This window comes from Hemibagrus wyckioides, linkage group LG08 (assembly GCF_019097595.1).
Source record: "Hemibagrus wyckioides isolate EC202008001 linkage group LG08, SWU_Hwy_1.0, whole genome shotgun sequence".
Taxonomy (NCBI): domain Eukaryota; kingdom Metazoa; phylum Chordata; class Actinopteri; order Siluriformes; family Bagridae; genus Hemibagrus; species Hemibagrus wyckioides.
Window position 1 is genome coordinate 14,898,577 of NC_080717.1, and position 15,851 is coordinate 14,914,427.

Below are 15,851 nucleotides of genomic sequence, written 5' to 3' on the forward strand. Positions count from 1 at the left end.
TATTTTATGGTCTTAAAATTTACACCTGGAAAGTCTGACAGACTGCAAGTTCTGTTTGGGACAAAATTATTCCACAGTATTAACTGCAACATGATTGACTAAATCTGGCTGATGACTAAATCCTCACCACCCTGCTTATGCCCCGAGGCTTGTAGACATGCTCTTCATGACCTCATCATCCTCCCCTATGCCCTGTGATAATCATAAAATCCTGAAAAGACACTCACCAATCTCCATCTCAATGAAGTTGGCTTCCTCAGGCAGGGCACGAGGGAGCACCCCTGGGTCGCTAAAGCTCGTCCTCAGCAGCATAGCCATGACAAAGAGGAAGAGAACCACGGCGAAGACTGGGATAGCTGCAGAGAGGTGGACAGCCAAGTACGGGCACCTGCACGAATCAAAACACAAACACAGATCTCATATCTTTTACCCATGTGATTCCAGTTGATATGCATTATACACAGATTTGATGTTGGAACATGCTGGAGAATCAAAAGATAACCTCAGATATGCTGAATACACAACAGGATGCCTTCTAGGCTCAAGAATTCCACAAAAGTAAACAGAGGAAACGTATGCTGTATTTCTCATGAGATAGTAAGTAAAACTGCACAAACTGCCCATATTTTCCCCACCACATGGAAATATTTGATAGAAAATAACCAAACAGAATACTTCCAGCATTCCCAAAGCGCTTTACAGTAAGCCTGGCAACACATATTCAGATGCAACCCCATATATATATATGTAAATGTATTTAATACATTTTGAAATACACATGAACAGTAATATACTGAATCACGTTCTGTTGCGCTGTCTACAAAATGGTACGACCAAGGGTTTCTGTTCACCACAAAAAAAATACAGCTTTCTGAATTCTAGGGCTGTCACAGTAATATTTTGATTTCAATACCAATCCCAGGGACTTATATAAAGAATTCTGAAGGGCTTTTCACATTTGAAATAGTGTGCTCTGGGTGAGTGTAAACTCCGGGTATACAGAATCCTGGGTTAACTTGTTTCACATTTAAAGTCAAGTCACGTCACACTGCTCATGCTTTACCTTGGGTTAACAATTAATCCTGGTTAATCCTGGTTATTCAAAATCTGAAATTTCACACTTTACATTCTGAAACCCTTGGGTTAATGTTTTTATATGCATATTTTTTTTTGCAGTGTCAGCATCTGTGATTGGATAAATACAGCATGTTTGTATCATTGAGAAAAGAAAAAACAGGTCTGCTGCTTTGCGTCGGAGCAGGCATTGTTATTTTTCACAGTCTGTTTTTGCCCTTTTTATGCCTGTAGTTTACCAAGTGCTTGCTGATATGCAACGTTTTCAGATTTTTCAGGTGTCACCTATTTTACTCTCACTACAGTACACACTTCCAGACCTAAAAGCAAAGCAGGGTTTATAACCCCAGGTAAATCTCAGTGCTAATACTTCTAAATTACCGGTGTGAAACACTCCTCTATCCAGGGTTAAAAGTAGGGTATAGAACAGCAATAACCCGGGGTTATGCTCAGTTTGAAGCCTTTAAGATTCTTAGAAAAATCCAGAAATTCAGAACTTAGACCAAAGAATAAGAGCAATGAACAAACTTCTAAATAGTACAGTAGAAAGTAATAAGTATCTAGGGGTACTTCAGGGGTGCATCAAACTGTTAAGTGTAGTGAAAATTGCCAGCACTGAGACAGAAAATACACATACATGATCTTCTGCCTTAAAAAATACATATGCCTCAGCTGCAATGAATTGACGATGCAGAGTTACGAAGACTTATAACAGACAGTCACATGGTTATACTTTTTTAATTATAGATTAAATTTATGAACAGAACAGATTGTGGTATTCTGCCATCTTTCCTCAACCCAAACCAATAGTGGGCAAAACAATTAGATATAAGGTATTATATTTTGTTATTTGATATATTTTTTGTTATATTTTATATTTTGTTATTTGATATATATTTTTGTTATATTTTATATTTTGTTATTTGATATATTTTCTGTTATATTTTATAATTTATATTTTGTTATTTGATATATTTTGTTATATTTTTGTACCCTAATATGGGTATTTTAGTATTTTTCTGCTATATTTTGTTATATTGTTATATTCTGCTATATTTGGTAATATTTTATATTTTGTTATGATATATTTTTTGTTATATTTTTGTACCCTAATTTGGGTATTTTAGTATTTTTGTTATATTCCTTCCTATTTTTTCTGTTACCTGTGTTTGTGGATACTGCTGGAAACTGTGAATTTCCCTTTGGGATGAATAAAAGTATCTATCTATCTATCTATCTATCTATCTATCTATCTATCTATCTATCTATCTATCTATCTATCTATCTATCTATCTATCTATCTATCTATCTAATCACCTCTATTCTCTACTGGCAAACCACTTTCATTAATATAATTGAGTTCTGCCTTAAATAAGCTATTTCACATAAACATTTTCATATATTCCACAAGACAGAATAATAATTGAATTTATACAAATGAACCAGTTCAAATTAAGTTAAATTTTTCTGAAAAATCTTCCAGGTCCTGCACATTCTTTGCTCCAGCATATTCTGCATAACTGAGCCCTTTCCAACAGTGACTATATGATGCTGAGATCCATCTTTTCAAACTGAGGACAACTGAGGGACAACAACACAACTATTGCAAAAGCTGCAAAGATTCACTGATGCTCAAAAAGGCAACATGAACAGGATTATCTGTATGAATTTCTATTATTTAGCTTAAAGATTTTTTTTATTAGTACTGCCCTTCAAAAGCTACATAAGCTATTTATATGTTAATCTACCTAATCAACCTTTAATATTCCTTCCCTTTTTCTTTCCTTCCCTCATTCCTTCCTTCATTCCTTCCTTCCTACCTCCAGCATTTCAGCTAGACCTTACAAGAACTTGTTCATGTTGGCTTAGTTACAGAGGACGGATTTATGAAACCTTTTACGTACTGTTTGTTTATTTCCTTCATCAGCAAAGTAAGAAGAAATTGACCAATTCACACCTGTCTTTTCCTCAAGTCGAAGGAGTGAATCTGAGCGATCTCTCATTGGACGAAACTAAAACGTTCACTCAGGTTATTTAAATATACACCTGAAATTATCTTAAATTAGAGAATTGAACCTTTCTCACCTTGTAGCATTGAAAATGTATGGAACTGTTAATACTTCACACAACTACAAATCCAAATGATAAACCAGTGCAGATTTCAAGCTGCTCTACTTGATATTACACTTACACATTAGCAGCAAATCATGAGGAAGATGGTGTCATGTTTTAACAGATATACAGTGTCACTTTAGTCACAGCTGAGAGTGAGTCAGCGTCTAGGATAGTAAATGGTAAGGCCAGGCCTTAGACAGAAGTATCTGGGCAGATCCCATGATTTTTGTGGGCAACCTGAGTGCACTAAAACTACTTCCTTATGCTCACTACAGACTATCCACTGCATTGAGCTATTAATAGAGAAGGCTCGAATCTCCTCCCACTCAGCTGCGTGTGGAGTGCTCCTGCACTACTAATGTACAGGTTGTATATCACTGTGGCCGTCCTTGCACTGTGTCAATATCTTTCAGATACTGTGATAAATACATCAGCTTTAAATGCACTGGGAGTGGCCCAAAATCGCCGAGATTTAATATAGATCCACATTGAACTGCACAAACAATGTAGAGGGCTGACCATTTAAAGTCACGCCACACCATAAACCTTTGCAGCACTTTTCATCAATCCAGTAAGAGCACTGGCAACCACTTCCTCACTGTGACGTTACGTTGCTGGGCAGGTTGCCTTTTTTTTTTTTTTTGGGCTGCTCTCTGATATGGTGCCAGGTCCAGTAGATCAATTCTGCTGGGTTTCAGCACAGCAACAGAGCAACAGGGGGAGAACAGCAATCTCATTACCATAATTTCCCCACAGACAAGTCGAAATGAGTTTAACAATAAGTTGTCCCGAAACTGGGTAGACAAGTGTGGCGTATCAGCATAAACGATCTACAGCACTCAACCAGTGGGACAGGTATGGTCTGTTTGGCTGCTGTTGCTTTTATCACCAGGAATGATTTAAAGGAGCAGAAAAAAATCCAGCCAACAAAACATTCCACTACTATAAGCCAGTGTCCAAAGAAAGGGATGACAGCGAGATGAGCTCAATTTGTGTGTGTGTGGCTTTCTGCCATATCATTGTCCTGATGACTACTAGGCATCTCAGACTAGCTTCATCATTACTTCCCATCACAGCTCTAAGCTTCCTGCACCATCACACTGCAGTGTACATGATCTCTGCTCCAGTAATCAATAAAAAACTATTGACAATTAGATTAGAATTTTGTTCTTCTACACACATATCTCATGTATCACAGTTTCTTGCCACTTTTAAAGCTACTGTACACATGATACTAGGATGTTACTAGGATCTCAATGAGAAAATGTAAACATGCAAACCTGCTTGGATTTTTAAATCACAGTACAGTGGAACAGATTTCAAAACTGTTGTTATTTTATATTATACACACACACGCACACACACACACACACACACGTGTCTTTATACATGTATGGTGTGATGGTGCACAGAGAGAGAGAGAGAGAGAGAGAGAGAGAGAAGGGAAGGAAGGAAATCAATACTACTGCATTATCAGGCTAGTCTCTGGGTGGTTCAGTGGGGTGGGGGCACTTAGCCTTCATTACTAATAGCCTTCTAGAGGAGCATCCGCTGTTGCACTAGGGAGCAGGGGAAGGGTGGGCAGGGAAATGGCTGTTTGACGCACGAAGAGTGAGTAAGATTCTTAAGCATAGGGCACATACATGGGGTAATTAAAGAGGCGAATATTTAGAATCTACACAATTTCAAAAACACAAAGAAATGTATAACTATATATATATATATATATATATATATATATATATATATATATATATATATATATATATATACATATACATATACATATACATTATATATATATATATATATATATTCATCCCTACTAACAATATATCACTTGAATAACTAGCTTTAAAAAAAAAATATATATATATATATATATATATATATATATATATATATATATATATATATATATATATATATATATATATATATATACACACTATATTGCCAAAAGTATTCGCTCACCTGTCTTGACTCGCATATGAACTTAAGTGACATCCCATTCCTAATCCATAGGGTTCAATATGACGTCAGTCCACCCTTTGCAGCTATAACAGCTTCAACTCTTCTGGGAAGGCTGTCCACAAGGTTTAGGAGTGTGTTTATGGGAATTTTTGACCATTCTTCCAGAAGCGCATTTGTGAGGTCACACACTGATGTTGGACGAGAAGGCCTGGCTCTCAGTTTCCGCTCTAATTCATCCCAAAGGTGTTCTATCGGGTTGAGGTCAGGACTCTGTGCAGGCCAGTCAAGTTCATCCACACCAGACTCTGTCATCCATGTCTTTATGGACCTTGCTTTGTGCACTGGTGCACAGTCATGTTGGAAGAGGAAGGGGCCAGCTCCAAACTGTTCCCACAAAGTTGGGAGCATGGAATTGTCCAAAATGTCTTGGTATGCTGAAGCATTCAGAGTTCCTTTCACTGGAACTAAGGGGCCAAGCCCAGCTCCTGAAAAACAACCCCACACCATAATCCCCCCTCCACCAAACTTTACACTTGGCACAATGCAGTCAGACAAGTACCGTTCTCCTGGCAACCGCCAAACCCAGACTCGTCCATCAGATTGCCAGATGGAGAAGCGCGATTCGTCATTCCAGAGAACGCGTCTCCACTGCTCTAGAGTCCAGTGGCGGCGTGCTTTACACCACTGCATCCGACGCTTTGCATTGCACTTGGTGATGTATGGCTTGGATGCAGCTGCTCGGCCATGGAAACCCATTCCATGAAGCTCTCTGCGCACTGTTCTTGAGCTAATCTGAAGGCCACATGAAGTTTGGAGGTCTGTAGCGATTGACTCTGCAGAAAGTTGGCGACCTCTTCGCACTATGCGCCTCAGCATCCGCTGACCCCGCTCCGTCAGTTTACGTGGCCTACCACTTCGTGGCTGAGTTGCTGTCGTTCCCAAACACTTCCACGTTCTTATAATACAGCTGACAGTTGACTGTGGAATATTTAGGAGCGAGGAAATTTCACGACTGGATTTGTTGCACAGGTGGCATCCTATCACAGTTCCACGCTGGAATTCACTGAGCTCCTGAGAGCGACCCATTCTTTCACAAATGTTTGTAAAAACAGTCTGCATGCCTAGGTGCTTGATTTTATACACCTGTGGCCATGGAAGTGATTGGAACACCTGATTCTGATTATTTGGATGGGTGAGCGAATACTTTTGGCAATATAGTGTGTATATATATATTTATTTTATTTTATTTTTTTTAAAGCTAGTTATTCAAGTGATATATTGTTCATATTGTAACAAAACACTATTCTTATTATATTATTTAGTTTAAAAGGAGAAAAACTATAAGGCCATATTTCAATCTTATGTCCTTCTTCCAAACTAGATGTAGTGCCGGTCCCAAGCCCGGATAAAGAAATGGGAGGGTTGTGTCAGGAAGGGCATCCGGCGTAAAACCTGTGCCAAGTTGATGTGCGGACCAGTTGGTCCGCTGTGGCGACCCCTCATACACGTAGGGAGCAGCCGAAAGATCAGCAGCAGTCCTTCTTCCAAACCCTTCCTCAAAGCCTAACCTTCCAAAGACATGCTGGACCAGCAGGACCTTTGTTCAGTGCAAACAGCGCAAACAATTACACACCCGATTCCAGACTGAGCAACCTGCACTGCCTTCACTGAATTTGTACAGATGACCCTTTGCTAAGCACCACTTTTCTGGTTAAAGTTTCAGAGTCATTTTGAGAGAATGTCCACCATGACATTTTCAAATAAAGGTGATGGAAGTGCATAATAGTAGAAGAAATCCGAATCAAAATCCAAAAACTAAAGCACATAGCAGAATTGTGCAGCATGTAGGTAGTGTAGGTGAATTACAGTTCCAGGGTTCTGAGTTCTCAGGTTACAGCAAAATTTTGCATGAGTATCTTCCGGGTTCTCCGGGTCTGCTTTCCTCCCATACCCCCTTCCGCCCAAAAAGTGGTGTACTGGCTACAATAACCTACCCCTAGGCATGTGCAAGTGATATTCCTTATTCCTGGTGGTGCACAGGCATCCCATCCAGTATTTATCCTGTGCCCTCTGTCTTAGGGATAATCTCTAGACTCAAGGTAACCCTTACCCATTCTGAAGATCAATGAATAAAGCTAAAGCCTAAAGATCCCATTCAAAATGTCTTCAACTAGAAATCCAGGTAGCAGACATGGAGTTAAAAGGGCAGCATTGTTCCTACACTGCAGGGGGAAACTGACTAATTATATGCATTTTATGGATAACACTTAATGTTAACCTCCTACTAGTACTTGTTAAATATTCAGTGTCAGCTACATTGAACAATCAATTCTCCATTTCATAGTAAACTGTCTGTTAACGTTTTCATACTGCAAATGGTTTGCAGCAAATGTTACACATTTTAGAAAGAATACAGAATGACTCCAAAACCAACCAAACCAAACAATGATCAGCTAGGACGCAAAGTTAGCTCGGCATCAGGTTTCAAGCTTCTTTTCTTCACTTCTGTTTGTTCGCACACTTTTCCTGATGCCCTCTTTTCAGCTCTACTTATTTCAAGTTCTGGTCAATTTCCAGGCCACTGCATTTATAACATAAATCAATAACTCAAAATCCTATGCTGATCTCTTACCACAACATGCTAGCGCTTCACCTCCTGTTCACATCGAACATATTCTAGTCCACAGACACACAAACTAAAAAAAGCAGGAAGCATGTACCTGCAGAAAAGTCACAGCCAGACTTTTCAATCAGAGTAATATGTTCTTCTCAAAGCTATTAATTTAGTGAAAGTAACTTTATTATTATATGTTCAGTACATTCAGTGGCTATGAATGCTTGACATGCTTGACATGATTATGGTTGCAATAATACAGTGAATCTTGTTGGAGTAAGTACGTTTTACTATATATTTTTTGAGAAACTTCCTCACAGCACAGCAACACATGACACCTTGTATTGTATTTATGAGAGAAAAGATGTACATAAAACACAACTGCAGTGTACACCTTAATTATGAATTAGGTACTGCACAATAATGAACTACCAACAATTTGCAACAATTTGACAAATTGAAGAATTTTGTCACTCTATACAAAAGACTTTTTCTATTTCTATACTGATCTTAGAAACTACAGATTGAAAATGTTGTTCTAATAGACATTGTGATCTAAAATAAAGATCTTTGCCATTGTTGTATTCGGTCCGTGTTACAAAAACCATTAACATGATAAAGGCACAAAAGATGTAAAGGACATCAGTGTACTGTTTAAGTGAAGTATGCATTCGCAAATAAAGGCTGTCTGTGGTCCAGACTTTTACTGAAAGGTGATATTTCCATGTCCATGTTTTTGGGTGTCAGTGAGAAGTAGAATATACCATGTTAATGCTTAATCCTTAATATACACTTTAGCTCTTCAGGAATTAAATTATTTACAGGGCAAATTATTTTCATATTAAACAAGGGTCAAAGACTAACCAGGGAAAATTTTCATGGTAATTATGTATAACAAGGCATCTAAGATTTCACAGACGGGTAAACAAAAAAGGTGTTTGGTGTTAGCCGTAGTCGAGCTTACATTGTTTTATATAACAATTCAAATCTAGCATGAAAGTGCAGAAAGTGCACCTGCTTCTCACAAGAGGCCACTTATAACACCACAAGAGTAATAAATGTACAGTGCTCTACAAACATGTCAATCACATACACTTGCCTTTGTTCAAATATATAAATATATAAATATAACGTAGTTGATGCACGTGGTGTACAGTATGCCAGTACAAATCCGTTTTGTCACCCAGTAAATATTTTCAAACATTGTTTCTATAATGAATTACATATTTCACGTGTTCAAAACTACTGCAATTACAGCCCTCGGGGAAGCAAAGAGCAAACATGCATTCAGCATTTAGTGTTGCGTGACCAACAGGACCAGGTAAACAGTGGAACTGATATGATAGTCTGATAAATTGAGGAAATGTGCTTAATGAATGTTCAAATTCCACCCTGACAGATAAAAACTGTGTATGTGATTTGTGAACGTAAGAAACACAGCTTTGTTCTACCATATTCCCCTTAAATTATTATCATTCAAATCTTTTTGTGATCAATAAAAACCATTGAAAAAACCTAAATATTAACATTCAGGGAGAGAGAGGTCATCAAATAATCTGCCTTCTGTAAAAATCAATGTATATTACTCAGCCTAAAGAGTCTTAGTGCTGGGTGGAAGAGGAAGTATTTAGCCTAAATTTCTTCCACAGAAGTAAAGCAACAAATGAAACAAATGTCCTGCCATGAAGAGATAATAACCTCCAAAGGCCTAAAATGGTCTCAGACAAATATGCTCTTTTCACTGCAAAATTTAACACTGCACCAAATAACTACATTGAATACCAGAAGACAGGGGCAAAGAACAGCCAGAGAAAAAAAAAGGCAGTGTCTGAACTCATTCTCTGTCCCTGGCCACAGAAATGCTCTGCAGTTTGAGGGACAGCCTGACTGATGCCATTGCGGTGGGGAGCAACAGAATGCTTTGTTGATTGCTACAGAGAGTACTAGTACCCATGATCCTGAAAAACCTTCAAGGGAATATACAAGAGTACATATTTTTGACTATGTTTTCTATCTGAGAGAAAAAGCAGAGACAAACAGAGAGACTAATTGGTGCTTTGCTTTACAATCTGTCCCACTGGACCGCTTTGCTATGGAATATCCCAGGCACATAACCCAGTCTGATGGGAAATGGCAGAGTCGGGTTCAGGAATAGATGAAATTCACACTGGGACACTTAGCTTTAAATTTTTAGTTTTTTCCTGTAATAAAGATTCAATTCCATTAAGATCAAATAGTTGAAGCAGTTGGTAGCAGTTTACTGGAATATGTTCCTGTGTTAGGCTGCTGTCAGTGTTTCTGAGCAATGGTGATGGGTAATGGTATCCACCCAGAACTTCTTGGACCTTATCCAACCCACTTACAAAAACACCACCTCTCAGTTCTCACGTCCCCCTCTGGTAACTCGAAGACAAATACTACATAATCCAATCTGTATAAATAAAAATAGAGGTGCACTCAGTTTAAGAACGCTCAAAATAGACTGCTGGCTAATCTCTTGGGCTGAATAAACTCCTACAAGTCAAAAATCCTGAATGCTGATTCCACATGTGACACATGGTCAATAATCAGCATCTCCAAAAACTGAGAAAAACATTCATCAAATTCATAAATGTAATTTATTAATTTATTAACTAATTCATTTAAGTGCTTTTCATCGTTTCCAATAGCTGATTATTTTTCTATTTACAAATTTGCAAAACCTATTTTTTTCCTTCTGGACATTACTAATAGTCCACCACTGACTCAAATAGCTACATAATGGAGTATGACAAGTTATATTTAATTTCTATTTTATCTCTCCCCATAAAACATAATTAACAGCAATTCCAGTGTGAAGACTGTGTACAGTAAACATGCCATCGGCCATCAGCAAATCTAAGCTGAAGCATGACTGTAAGCTGTAGAAGACAGGCATGGAGTATACAAGCATTTCCTGTACATGGTGGAACAGTCACAGTGAGGGCTTAATGATGTGTGTAAGGTTTGACATTCCCATTTTGGAATTCTTTTCGCTTGTCACAAAAATCTCCAGTTCAATTATAGAATCAATGTGAAAATCCAAATCTCAGCAAGATTATTTTCTTTAATATGTCTCAAATGTGTGAGAAAGATAGATCTTCCAAATCTTGCAAATCTAGACAACATGATTGAAATCCTTGGCTGCATCACTTCATACGAAAGTGTTTAATTCCAGCAAGAGCAAACTTGAATTCTAGTAAACCAATAAAACCTAAGTACTGTAAATGCACAGAAGAAAGAATTATGTACTATCAGGTGTAGGCCATTTTTTAGGAAGTGGTAGCTCAGTGACTGGAAGGTGGCAAGTTCAAATCCCAGGTCCAACAAGCTGCTGCTGTTGGGCCCTTAAGCAAAGTCCTCAACACTCAATTGCTCAGCTGTATAAAAATAAGATAAATGTAAATTGCTCTGGATAATGGCATCTGCCAAATGCCATAAATGTACATTATTAGAATTCTTAATATTGTCCAGATCTTCTGCTCCAGGTCTTATGGAGGTCTAACAGTGCACTGGTAAAAGGCTGTTGTGGACAGAGTTACATAGGGTTGTACTGTATATACTCAATACAGCATATAAGCATTTTGGTCAATACTGGAATGGTATTGGAACACGTCTGATATTTTCCAGACCAATCCACTGCCGCATTTTATTCCATGAAATTGTGTTACACTGACTGACACAACACCGGCCTTGCACATAAACACAGGAGACAACTTGTATTAAATCACCCCACCATCATGCATCTAAGGTTTCACATAACTTGATACCAGAAGCTTGTGTAGAATTTTTCGGAGAACAGTATTGGATCAGAGTTCTAATATCAGGTGGAAAAAGCATTGTCAGTGCATCTGTAGTCTGATGTCTAGTAATTTAATGCAACCTTTTATGTCGGCTGGAGGAGTAGAGAAGCACAAATGATGAAGCTAATGAATGCTGCATACATACATACATTCCTATCTGCGTTGGAAAAACAAATAGATGCTACACAATACACCAGACTTCTCAGAAAGCCTTAGGTTGGCAATAAACTTGGAATAAAACAGCACAAAGGAGCAACATTCCAGGCCTTGGTGCTGATTTTACTGAAAAGCATATACAGTAATCAGACTCAGATTAGCCACATCATGCTTACCCTCCAACAGGAAGGGGGGAAAAAAACAAATAAACAAATAATGTCTTACTCAAATGCGAAGAAGAGAGAGCAGGTCCCGATGATGAGGAAGAGTGTGAGATAAAACACTCCCTTCTGTCTTGCCATCATCACCCGGCCATCGCAGCAGAAAGTGTTCTTCCCTGGCAGCTTTTCCCATTTTCGGGTGACCTTTTTCGGGATCATTACCGCCGACATGCTGATACTTTTTTTTTTTTTTATCTCAAAGTAATGATTTTTAAGATATAGGAGTCCCTTGTGTTTCTCACTAATCACTGCGGGTTGAATATGAATCAGTGACTGTAAAGGAAACAAAGCCGAACTACAATAACGCAGGCTGATAAGAAGCAAGGCTTAAACAAATCCAAAATGTTTGTGGATTCACATGTTCAAGAGGCTTGTGGACATCCGAACAGATGTTTCTTAGGGTTGTAAGACGTGTCCCTCAGGCTGTAGTAAGCCTATGAATTGTCAGTGGACAGTGTTATGATTTCGCGGAATTCTAACACAGTCCTTTTCCAGCGACGCAGATTTCCCATGCCAGTTGTCCAAGCGCAGAACCTTGCAGGAATCAAAAGCTTTTAAAATAACAATAATACAAAAAGGAAGAATCTCGTTGAGAATCGGTTCAGGTTGAAATGCAAAGGCTGTAATAATAAAAACGGATCCTGCAGCCACAGCTGGAGACTGGACCTTGACCGACTGACATTCATGTCATGTCATTAGGTAGCGCGGTAAACAGGCGTTATCCCATACAGATACATTCACACGCACTGAACAGAGCTTTCTCTTTCTTGGGGCGTGGAACAGACTGCTGAAACAATAAAAGAAAATCTTTCGGTTTTGCAATAAAAATAATTTTTTTAAAAAAATAATCATAAATTACAGATTGATCTGTACTCGCGGAATTTTCTGCGCCAGACGAAAAGCAGGATTGTGAATGGGAGCAGGAAACACGCCTAGATTGAAGCGACTCATCTTAAAGGGCCAGCGCTTTACTGAGCATCCAGAAACAAAGGAAAATTCATTTCATTTCCATCCTGTCGGTATTCAAAACAGCAACAGAATTGTACCTATTAGACACTACCATCTCCACTGTTGTAGTTTTTTATATATATTTTGTGGTTGTTGTTTATGTTGCTCCTGATGATGATCTTGTTCTTTTCACGCACTTAATGCATATCAACGCATACACCGATCAAGCATAACATTATGACGGGTGCAGGTGACGTGAATAAGACTGATTATCATGGCACCTGTTAGTGGGTGGGATATATTAGGCAGCAAGTGAACGTTTTGTCCTCAAAGTTGATGTGTTAGGATCTGAGGATTTGGCGAGTTTGATGAAGGGCCAAATTGTGATGGCTAGACGACTGGATCAGAGCATCTCCAAAACTGCAGTGGTCAGTATCTATCAACAGTGGTCCGAGGAAGGAACAGTGGTGAACCGGTGACAGGGCCATGGGTGGCCAAAGCTCACTGATGCACGTGGGGAGTGAAGGCTGGCCTGTGTGATCCGATCCAACAGACGAGCTACTGTTGCTCAAATTGCTGAAGAAGTTAAAGCTGGATCTGGTAGAAAGGTGTCAGAATACACAGTGCATGACCAATCAGCGCTGTTTTGGCAGCAAAAGGGGGACCAACACAATATTAGGCAGGTGGACATAATGTTATACCTGGTCTGTGTATTTCACTATAATATTAGGCTTATGCGTGAGAAATTGTAGACCTGCTCTGATGTTATACAACAGAAGATTTTGATTCATTTTATTTAACAGCCTGGCACTGAGAGTAGTACATGTGAGGCAAATACAGGTATATGTTAATGTGCTGGGGCAGGGCAGCTCAGTGGTTATCACATTTGCCTCTTAGCTCCAGGTCTGGGTGTTTGATCCTTGCCTCCACCCTGTGTGCACAGAGTTTGCATGTTCTCCCTGTGCTTAAGTAGTTTCCTCCGGGTACTCAGGTTTTCTTTACCAGTTCAAAGACATGTTGTAGGCTGATTGGCATCTCTAAATTGTCTGTAGCCTGTGATTGTGACTTCTAGTCCAGGGTGTCCCCTGCCTTGTGACCAGAGTCTCCTGAATCAGAGTTAAATCAGGTGTGTTGGGAGCACGGTTAATACCAAAATATGCAGTATAGTGGGTATGCTAAGACCAGGAATGGGAACTTGTGTAACAGTTTAGCATTTCTATCATTTCTGTAGTTTGTCTAGTAAATATTTATGGTAGACAATCCATATAATCTAAGGCTAATAAAAAAAAAAATAATAAAAAAAAAAAGAAAACATTAATGGAGTCTCATGTTTCAGCACTTCATACTGCTGTGAGCCTTTTCTTCCATGGCAGAGTCTTTTGTACTGAGGACTTGATGCTTTCTAATTTCTCCATAATAAGCTTAATGTGAGAAAAAAGAGAACCTGGCAAAGGCACCTTTATTAGTTGCTATGTAGTAAGTGATAACAGGAAATAACTTGCATTGCAGATGTTCCACAATATTAAATCTTAATACAAATTGTTTTTTTAAAAAAATGAATTCATGAAAAAATGATGCTTGCTGTGCTATAAAATAAAAAAAAAAATCAATAATAAAAGAATAATCAACCATCTCAGCACCATTTTCTTATAGCAGCACATCCATCTTTAATTCCTTGCTTCTGTGGGGATTAGGCCCGAGTACCCATCATGCCAGTGGTTTTTATACATGCATATGCAGATGCATACTTATTCATGCATAAATCACATTCAGCTTTATTAGCAGGTGCATCAGCTAATTTCTAATGAAGCCATAAGAAAATTTGTCATATTCTCATGGATTTGTGTGATTTATTAACCACTTCTCAGATGTTTTGCTGTATCTGTGTTTTTTTTGGGTTGTTTTTTTTTTATCAACTGTTATTTACTACCTTGGATAGTGATCATTTACATTTTAGTCTTACAGTTCATTTCTTTCTTTCAGCCAGAAATATATGGTATTATGTTAAATCTTTGATAAGTAACAAATTCATTGCTGTTGAATATGTCTCTTGCATTTCTTCATGTGATCTACAGGTTCACTTGTATATGTAAGGTTTCTCCTTTTCTTTCTCTGTTTTTTGTGTCCACTTGTTTAATAATTGATGATCTAAGTTTTGTATGGAACCTAAGAAGTATAGTGTTTATGCAGTAGGTATAAAAATGTATAATTGGATTAAAATAATAAATTGTTCTAAACGGACACAAATACACACACTACAAAAAAGTTAAGGATATTTGACTTGGGTGAAATTTATGGAAAATGTAAAAAGTTCATGCTACAGTGATATTATATCATGAAAGTAGGGCATTTAAGTAGAAGCATGCAATGGTGATTTCCTCATCTCAAACAATTTATTGAAACAAAAGCCAACAACAGTGGTGGGTATACCACAACAAAAAATGTCAATGTCTCAATAATTTGTCATGTGCCCTTGACCATCAATTACAGCTTGACAACGACGTCTCATGCTGTTTACGAGTCAACTTATTGTCTACTGAGGCATAGCACTTCACTCTTCTTGAAGGGCGGCCATCAGGTCATTGAGGTTCTGGGGTGCAGGGTTACGAGCCTCTACACGGCGACTCAGCTGATCCCATAGGTTTTCTATGGGATTCAGTTCTGGAGAAAGTGCAGGCCACTCCATTTGAGGTACCCCAGCCTCCAGCAGCCGTTCCCTAATGAGCCTCAATGAGCTGGAGCATTGTCATCCATGAAGATGAAATTAGGAATTAGATGAAATTAGGCCTGTGTTGTTCATGCAGGGGCACAATTACTGGATTAATGATGTTATTCAGGTAGTATTGGCTTGTCACTGTACCATTCACAAGACGTAGGGCAGTTCTGTATTGAATAGACACACCTGCCCAGACTGTAACACCACCACAA

The 15,851-nt window shown here is 38.5% G+C and overlaps 1 protein-coding gene across 1 annotated transcript in view; it reads right to left on the reverse strand.

Annotated features, from left to right (window-relative positions):
- Positions 1-12,908, reverse strand: part of zdhhc9 (zinc finger DHHC-type palmitoyltransferase 9) — a 28,624-nt gene extending 15,716 nt beyond the window's left edge. Inside the window, exons 1-2 of the mRNA XM_058397764.1 lie at positions 11,980-12,908; positions 228-388 (exon numbers count right to left, since the gene is read on the reverse strand). Coding sequence (XP_058253747.1) covers positions 228-388; positions 11,980-12,146 — 328 coding nt within the window. The 5' untranslated portion in view covers positions 12,147-12,908. The remainder of the gene's footprint in view (positions 1-227; positions 389-11,979) is intronic.
- Between the last annotated feature and the right edge of the window lie 2,943 nt (positions 12,909-15,851).